The sequence below is a fragment of the Nelumbo lutea genome, chromosome 1 (assembly GCF_056320005.1).
Source record: "Nelumbo lutea isolate HS-2025 chromosome 1, American lotus-T2T, whole genome shotgun sequence".
NCBI lineage: Eukaryota > Viridiplantae > Streptophyta > Magnoliopsida > Proteales > Nelumbonaceae > Nelumbo > Nelumbo lutea.
The window spans coordinates 78,539,168-78,547,717 of NC_142684.1; the positions used below are offsets into that span (position 1 = coordinate 78,539,168).

Below are 8,550 nucleotides of genomic sequence, written 5' to 3' on the forward strand. Positions count from 1 at the left end.
TGGAGATGCGGGGTATCGATCCCCGTGCCTCTCGCATGCTAAGCGAGCGCTCTACCATCTGAGCTACATCCCCGTTATATTATTAATTGAAGGCCAGTCTATAAATAATATAATAATTACGCCGTCTTTTAGTAATCGTTACATCGAAAAGATCAACAGAGATAGAAGCTATAAAAAAAAATTTATTGCGAGGAAAATGGAGATGCGGGGTATCGATCCCCGTGCCTCTCGCATGCTAAGCGAGCGCTCTACCATCTGAGCTACATCCCCGTTATATTATTAATTGAAGGCCAGTCTATAAATAATATAATAATTACGCCGTCTTTTGGTAATCGTTACATCGAAAAAATCAACAGAGATAGAAGCTATAAAAAAAAATTTATTGCGAGGAAAATGGAGATGCGGGGTATCGATCCCCGTGCCTCTCGCATGCTAAGCGAGCGCTCTACCATCTGAGCTACATCCCCGTTATATTATTAATTGAAGGCCAGTCTATAAATAATATAATAATTACGCCGTCTTTTAGTAATCGTTACATCGAAAAAATCAACAGAGATAGAAGCTATAAAAAAAAATTTATTGCGAGGAAAATGGAGATGCGGGGTATCGATCCCCGTGCCTCTCGCATGCTAAGCGAGCGCTCTACCATCTGAGCTACATCCCCGTTATATTATTAATTGAAAGTCAGTCTATAAATAATATAATAATTACGCCATGTCTTTTGGTAATCGTTACTTCGAAAAAATCAACAGAGATAGAAGCTATAAAAAAAATTTTATTGCGAGGAAAATGGAAATGCGGGGTATCGATCCCCGTACCTCTCGCATGCTAAGCGAGCGCTCTACCATCTGAGCTACATCCCCATATTATCAAAATATCCTATTAATAAATATATTACCACTCAAATTTTCCGCCGAAACAATGACCTGCAATGGAAGATTTCTCGATGCTGAAACTAAAAAAGTCAAATGTATCAAAATCAAAACGAAGGGAAGACGAGATCGCGCAACAGAAGTGCGTCGTAACTTCCCTACCTTTTCTTTCAAACCAAATACCAGCTTAAATTCTTCGCATTCCGACCTCTTATTGGCACAAATCAAAGGTGTGTTCTCTGTTCATCTTATGGTTGAATAACCGATCCTTTTTCTTGTCTAAATAATTTATAAATGATGATGACGATTTCCCCTCTCTCCTTTACAAAACATATCACTGGATCAACTCCAAACTGGTTCTAGCTTTCCTTGTTTTCTTTAAGATTCTAGTTTAGGATTCTCACATACAAAAATATTCTTTTCTTCTCCGGGTCTGATTTATCTAACACCAGTTAAAAGTCCAGATGATCAGTTTTTTATGTCAAATGTTATTCTTTTGAATGAAGACTTCAACCAGAAAACCCAAAGGACCACCTAAACTTTTGAACTGGAGACTCGTCCGGAAGAAACCCAGATCAGAAAACCCACTTCAGGGCTACGTGGTCAGATAGTAAAGCTTGTTTTCTCCATAAGGTATGATGTGGCACTGGAATTGTTCGAGAATTTGGGATCCTAATGTGCTTACGATGTGGAGCCAATGCGTATACATTGGGTTTCTAGTCAATTAGAGGAGGATTTGAACCAGATCGAGAAACAGGGATTCAGATATGCACGTGAAATGTGGAATGATGATCAATGGACGACGATTATTTGAGAATGCCCGAGCGGAGTCCAATTTCATTTTCCACCATTATTGGTGGGTTTGCCGATTCGGGAGAATTCATGGGGGCCTTCCACTTGTTGCTGCTGATGTGGCAGGAATTTCCAGATTCTGGGTTCCGAATGTTTCCTACCATTGTTCGGCTTCTGTTCGGTTGGTATTTGTGATTATTCCTGTGTGTTGAAAATGGGGACTTGTGCCAGAGAATATGGTGTGTTTTGTCTTATATACAAGTGTGGGAGCATTAAGATGCTTAATTTGTTGATGGGATATATGCCAGAGAATATGGTGGTGGGATGGAATATGATCATAGCAGGGTATGGCCTTCATGGGTTAGTGAGGAAGCTCTAAATATGTATCATGAGATGAAAGCCTCAGGAGTCAGGTCTGAAGATGGACTGTTTTACTTATTCAATAATTATTAGGATTTGTGCCCAGTTATGTTATTAGAACATGCCAAGTAGGTTTAGTTCATAATAGGTTGGGTTTGATGTGGTAGCCAATATGGCAGCGGTGGGTTTCTATGGCAAATGGAGTAGAACCGAAGATGCTTGGTGCATTTTTGATGAAACGCATTACAAGAGAAGAGCATCATTTCTTGGGATGCTTTGATTTCTAGATAAGGTAACCATGTCGAGGAGTTGAGGCCATTGAGATTTTTGAACAGATACTTTCATGAAGGAATTCTTCTGAACCATGCAATGCTTTCTGCTATTTTGTGTGCTTGTAGCTATTCGGGTTTATCAAATGAAGGGTGCTTTTGAGTTAATGAACAGGGACTACAAGTTCAATCCACGTCCAATGAACCAATCATGTGTGACTGATCTGTTAAACCAGGAAGGGCTCTTGGGTGAAGCTTTGCAATGATAAGAAAGGCTCCTTTTACCACAGTGGGGGGTTGGCAATTGTTTTTGGAATCATCAATGTATCAGATCATTCAGCACCATCGTAGAAGTTGTAGAGCCATCTCATTTGTGGTGATTACCATAATGTAGTTAAGTTGATGGCCAATTGGCCATGGTTACTGGGTGGGCAACCATGGCAATTATTGTAAAGGATGGTTGTCATTTTCACCAATTTTGAAAACGGGACTTGTTCATGTAGGGATTGCTGGTGACCATACAAATACGTGGCAGTGGGATTAAGATATTTTTATTGAATAGACTTGCAATGAAGTTTGTGTAAGAGCACAGACATACAAACCGCCATAGACTGGGACTACTTCACCTTGAACCGGAACCAAACTGAATTGACCTGGTCCAGTGACCAACCTGGATTACCAAACAGTAATGTAGGAACTGTATAAGAGAAGACTAGTGGCTGATAGCTGACCACCCTAGTCATAAGAAAGTTCCAGAAGCCCTCCATATATAAATTCATTCTCATGCAAGGGGGGGGGGGTATTCCTCTTCCTCCTCTCTCCATCAGATTACAGAAAAAACTGCAAACTATGACAGCCTGATCCCTCTCTGAAGGGTACATACCCTCCAGGGGGTCCGGCCACTTTCCATCCTCCTCAACCCACCACTAGATCCACAGAATCAACTGTTACTGTCGTATCCATGGGCTCACAGTTTGTTCTTGATCATTGAAAATATCATTTAAACATATTTTTTTTTTAACTTTAAGTTATGAATGGAAATACAGAGTTCTTTGTTCTGGATCCTTGCATTTTTGCCCTTTGGATTTGCATGATATTTGCTTAATGAAAATTCACATGTATGATATAGTAATTTACTGCATAAAATTGTGTATCCTACTGCTATTGTGCATGGTGGAAAAAAAGGTTAATGCCATCAAATGTGAATGAACAATACCGTGTTTTAGCAGCTGTTGACACAGTTCTCAAGATGGTCACTTGGCATCCCTCCAAATAGGAGGCATGGGATCAAACCCATGGAACTGCAGGCTGTCCGTGGTAAGGGTGTTAATGGACCGGTTTTGGATTGGACCCCATCCAGTCCAAAATCAATTTGGGCGGATTGGACAGACCAATAAGACATATTAGATTGTACCAATCCGGTCTAAAATAATTATTAGATTGAATTGTTCCTGATCCGTCCGTAATAAATTTATATTGGATTGGGCTGGATTAAGCCAATATCTGGTCCATTGATATAAGATAAGAATATAGGTGTCAATGGACCAGGTTTAGGTTGAAACCGATCTAAAACAAAACGAATTTGAACAGATTGGATGGTCCAGACATTGAATTGGATCGATCCAAAATATTAATTGGACTGGATTGGACCTGGTCCATTTATAATGGATTCACATTGGACTGGATCAGATTGGATCAAATCCGGTCCAATTGACACCCCTAGTCCGTGGTATGGTCAGTGGACCTCACATACACCGTGCTCTGCCCTACCACTGATTGCCCTGAATGTATAGTTTGTAATACCAAAAAGGAAAAAAAAAAACCCATGTTTTAGCGGCCAGATTAAATCTGCACCAGTTTATGATGCAATGAAGCATTTTCTGCATTCCCTTCTCCTTGCTAATGAAGTAACATCTATATGGTTACATATGATATTGTGCTAGTGTAACAAAATCCAGTACAAATTTACAACTGTTAATAGGATATATCTATCTCTGGCCTTCTTCATGCTTTTCCTTAATGTATTATTATACCACTTCAGCAATTCTTCCTTTTTCTGTCTACTAAATTTGTGTAGTATCATCACAGATTGGATTTTCCCTTTTGTGGTATTGTAATCACTCACCAACTCCATTATGTTAAATCAAATTTATTTATGTGCAGCCTGTTTTTTTGATATTATGCCATTAGCTTATACAAGTTCATAATCTTTGAGTGCCACATCACATTTTTGAGGAATATTGGAGTCCAGGTGTTTCTTAGGAATTTTTATCTCCAAATTCCTTTCATCATAGACTTTTGCCTCCACTTCTCTCCCTTCTGCATTCTCTGGCAGTTCAAGCCGTCGAACGTACCCATATGCCCACCAGGAGCCACTTCTCCAGTCCACTGGATTGGATTCTCGTTGCTGCCTCCATTGCCCACTTATCTCCACAACCTTCCCGTTTTCCAGACATACTTGAGTGTTATGTAGCCCGCATCCTGGTTTTGAAATCAGTAGTGTCAGGGAATTTATTCAACCGGGAGCTTTTAATATGATTCTCAAGAAGTCTCTGTTTTGTCCTCAACTATTCCTATTTAAGAGCTGAATATCATAAATTGACTGGAACATGGATCTAATAGCAGGCTCCTTCATAGAAATTGATTTACCTAAAGTACCACAAGGCCCACAATCTTCCTGTATCCTTGCTGCAATCTGATGTTGGTTTACATGTGGTGCCTTGGGTTCATAATCATGAAAGAATAAACAGAGCACAGGAGATGCACTGCATGACTATGCATGACAGCATGAGGTAGCAACAGAGAATAAGAAAGACATTTAAAGAACAGTTACCTGGAAGTTCTGCTTGTAGAACGTATTCCATAGATGTTTCAAACCAGTTGACATTGCTCTGACCAGAACTCCGGAGACAGGACAACAAAACCTCTGCATCAAACTCCCATAGAGGGAAGGCATCAGATGGATCGAAGAACTTCCCAAACAACAACGGGCTGAAGAGTGATCCATCACCAAAGACCTTAAGCACGGTGGGATTGTCCTTAGAAATGAAGGAATGAAAGACATCTTCCCTCAATGATACACGCCATTTTTGTGTGTTACCATCTTCTAATTGAACTTGAAGCTGTTTTTGGGAGGACATGGCCTCTAGAAATAAAATGCAGGAATAATGTCAAAGAAGGATTGAAGCTTTATGGCTTTTATAGCGTGAGACCACCAATCTTCAGAAAAGGCAGCGCGGACAAATTCCATTTGAATTTTGGATGGCTGTAAAGCTATCAGAATATTTCTTTTCTCTAGACCGTTCACACTGGGCAAGTTGTATATGCACAAGAACGTGGATATGGCATGGCCAAGGACCGTAAGATTTTTTTATTTTGCTGTATGTGACTTGGCACCTGCAATGGAGAATCATGCTCGATTGACATGGAGAGAAATTCTATCTGAAACTAGGCCACACCAAAGATGCAGTCTTTGATGGATGATTTGGAGTTTTAACAGTCGAAGCTCTAGTCTCTATCTTCTTGTCAAAGGCCAAATCTAGCTTCTTTTAGCTGGGGATGCATAAAACTGTTAACGCATTTAATAAAAGCAGTATTCCACTGGCTCGCGAGTTACTTTCTCAGAGCATGACTGGAACAGGCTAATAGCTCTGAAAAGGGACCACCGTCCAAAGAATTCATTTGAGCACCTTTTGGGCGGGGAAAAAGATAAAGCAAGCACCTGTGTACCTATGTGCACAGGTATCTTGAAATTGAATTATTATTATTATTATTATACAACTCATGACCGATGGATGATAAATATGCTAGTCGTCCAAAATGGACAGTTTAGATTGGATGGAAACCATCGGGTGATCGAGTAGCCCAGGAGTAGTAAAATGTCTGAAGATAAATTGGAAGCAAAATATCCTGAGAAGCCCATGGGCTGCTTGGTTGTATTGATATCTACCAGCAGAGGATATTTCCGGAGCCAGCGGATTCATGCATTCACCTGTTAAGCTCCACGATCACCACCTTCTGATTTACACTGTTGGTTTTGATTAATAAACAATGCATATGTATATATAGCCTTGAGTAATAGCCAAAAAGTTCCTTTTATCAGGACAAAAGTACCTCTATACATTCACTTCTTTTTTAATGTGTCCATACCAACATTAAAAAGGTATAATATTATTTTTAGGGGTGTGATTTGGGCACATCCCAGTTTTTTCTTTTTGATAAAAAACAGAACACCCCTTACCCTAATCTAATCAGTACCCAAAGAATACATGTGTTGAAAGACATAAATGCCCCCATATTTTGATTTCTTTGACAACAAAAATGGCCTCTTTGTTTTTCAATTTTCACTAGTATATTTATGCAAAATGCTAGTGTGTGGATTGTGGAAATCACTTCTCCATATTGACAGATCCGGATTAGATCCAGCAGGGCGGGGCGGTAAATTGTGATTTTGGAATTTCTCTTTTGATTAAGAATGGCAACGGGGCAGGGCGGGGACTGGGAATCACTCCCCATTGACCATCCTGCTTCCTGTGAAAATCCACATCCCTGTCCCCATGGGGATTCCCATTCCCTACCCCTTCAAGGGTTAGGCCCAGCACAGCCCGCGTTACAAGCCTAGGCCAAACAATGTTCCCGTTCCTTGATACGATCACTCTATCAGACCACCTAGGCATGTTGCCTAGAGAGTTAGCTACCATCAAATAGCAGCCGGAAATCTGATTCTTGTGGAGGTGAGGGCTGAAGGCTGAAGGCATCTGTACTATACATGTCACCGAGAGGGATCTCCGTGAACTCCTTAGCTGAAACAGCCCAAGAATTGCAGAGATTAAGCACTTGGTGCTCCAAAGCTTCGATTGGTCTTGAGACATTATAAAAAAATTCCTGCCATTCCTCTCCCGTCAAATCACCCGCACCAGTGCGTGAATAATGAAGCTCCAGTAAATCTTTCCCCTTTCCCTACATCACAATAGCGCCATTGGATCAGGAAGTCCAACAGATTGTTCGGAGCAACCCAATCCAAATTGTGGAGGTTTAGGAAGGGACACAACGCCATAATCTTCTGGCTATGGGGCAATAATGCACTAACAGGTGTGAAATGGATTTTTCATCCTTTCAACAGAGAACACAACCATGGGGGGTGAGAGAAGAACTGTTCCAGCTCTCTTTCTTCTGCATGACATCTCCCGTGTTTATTTTGCTTCCCAAACAAAAAAAAACGAAATTCTGGATGAGTCCGAAGGGTTCCAATTTTACCTTTTTTTTGTAGGAAAGAAGTTAAACTGACAGACAAACATGCAAATATCAAACCAACAGCAAAATTTTGAATTTTCACTTGTACCTCACTCCAGGAGTAGAAACCCAATATTGCACTTGGTCTTGAAGCATGAGACCACACTATGATCAGCATATGGACTTAAAAATATCGTAGCTTTCACATACTTCTCTTCAGTCTTCACCGCCCAAATTTGACTAGGTCCTGATTACCAGAGCTTGACACAGCCGCAGGCAATCCCTACTGACCACTTCAATGTTCTCACTGCCCAACTTACCGTTTTGTCTTACGGTCTGTTTGGTTGGTGCGACCGAAAAGAGAAAATAGGAATATTTTTTTTTATATTTTCATTTTAAGAGAAAATGGTAATATTCTCCTTAGATTTCCATTTTCATTCGTTTGTTTTGTGAGAGGGACCGACAAATAGTAAGACACGGTTTCCCAAACTTGGAATGCGGGCACCCCAGTGAGAAAGGAAACCACGCGCGAAAAAAAAAAGTCAAGCTGGTCGAGGTCCGGTGGAGGTGCAATGAAATGGTCACACTGAAATAGTAGCGGCGTCGTCAGAGATGGAGAGAGGTCCGATGGAGGCGCAAGTGATGAGGGCAAACACGCAAAAAATGCAAGTTAAGCCGATCGAGATCTGGTGGAGGCGCACTGAAACAGTCGCACTGAAATAGTAGCGACATCGTCAGAGATGGAGAGAGTTCCGGTGGAGGCGCAAGTGATGAGGCGGCAAACACGCAAAAAATGCAAGTTAAGCTGATCGAGATCTGGTGGAGGCGCACTGAAACAGTCGCACTGAAATAGTAGCGACATCGTCAGAGATGGAGAGAGTTCCGGTGGAGGCGCTAGTGATGAGGCAGCAAACACGCGAAAAATACAAGTCAAGCTGATTGAGATCCAGTAGAGGTGTACTGAAACGGTTGCACTAAAATAGTAGTGGCATCGTCAGAGATGGAGAGAGGTTCGGTGGAGGCGC

The 8,550-nt window shown here is 41.1% G+C and overlaps 1 protein-coding gene, 1 long non-coding RNA gene and 5 other non-coding genes across 7 annotated transcripts; 1 reads left to right on the forward strand and 6 right to left on the reverse strand.

The window, feature by feature from the left end:
• Positions 1–73, reverse strand: TRNAA-AGC (transfer RNA alanine (anticodon AGC)). The gene has a single exon. It is a non-coding gene; the product is annotated as a tRNA-Ala (tRNA).
• Positions 74–197: 124 nt separating this feature from the next.
• Positions 198–270, reverse strand: TRNAA-AGC (transfer RNA alanine (anticodon AGC)). The gene has a single exon. It is a non-coding gene; the product is annotated as a tRNA-Ala (tRNA).
• Positions 271–394: 124 nt separating this feature from the next.
• TRNAA-AGC (transfer RNA alanine (anticodon AGC)) lies at positions 395–467 on the reverse strand. Its single transcript has one exon. It is a non-coding gene; the product is annotated as a tRNA-Ala (tRNA).
• Positions 468–591: 124 nt separating this feature from the next.
• On the reverse strand, positions 592–664 carry TRNAA-AGC (transfer RNA alanine (anticodon AGC)). The gene has a single exon. It is a non-coding gene; the product is annotated as a tRNA-Ala (tRNA).
• Positions 665–790: 126 nt separating this feature from the next.
• Positions 791–863, reverse strand: TRNAA-AGC (transfer RNA alanine (anticodon AGC)). Its single transcript has one exon. It is a non-coding gene; the product is annotated as a tRNA-Ala (tRNA).
• A 36-nt stretch (positions 864–899) lies between these two features.
• Positions 900–6,426, forward strand: LOC148875564 (uncharacterized). Its single transcript, XR_016105083.1, has 2 exons — positions 900–1,102; positions 4,457–6,426. It is a non-coding gene; the product is annotated as an uncharacterized LOC148875564 (long non-coding RNA).
• LOC148875565 (HSP20-like chaperones superfamily protein) lies at positions 4,136–5,459 on the reverse strand. The gene is made up of 2 exons (XM_088964869.1): positions 5,127–5,459; positions 4,136–4,774 (listed from the first exon to the last, which is right to left on the reverse strand). The coding sequence occupies exons 1-2, from the start codon at positions 5,431–5,433 to the stop codon at positions 4,485–4,487; spliced, it is 597 nt and encodes a 198-aa protein (XP_088820995.1). The 5' UTR covers positions 5,434–5,459; the 3' UTR covers positions 4,136–4,484.
• Positions 6,427–8,550: the final 2,124 nt, after the last annotated feature.

Bases quoted from the DNA above. Each gene is read 5' to 3' on its own strand.
- LOC148875565 (XM_088964869.1), bottom strand. From the start codon at position 5,433: ATGTCCTCCCAAAAACAGCTTCAAGTTCAATTAGAAGATGGTAACACA. The intron at 4,775-5,126 runs GTAACTGTTCTT...TTTCAAAACCAG, and splicing joins TCTACAAGCAGAACTTCCAG to GATGCGGGCTACATAACACT.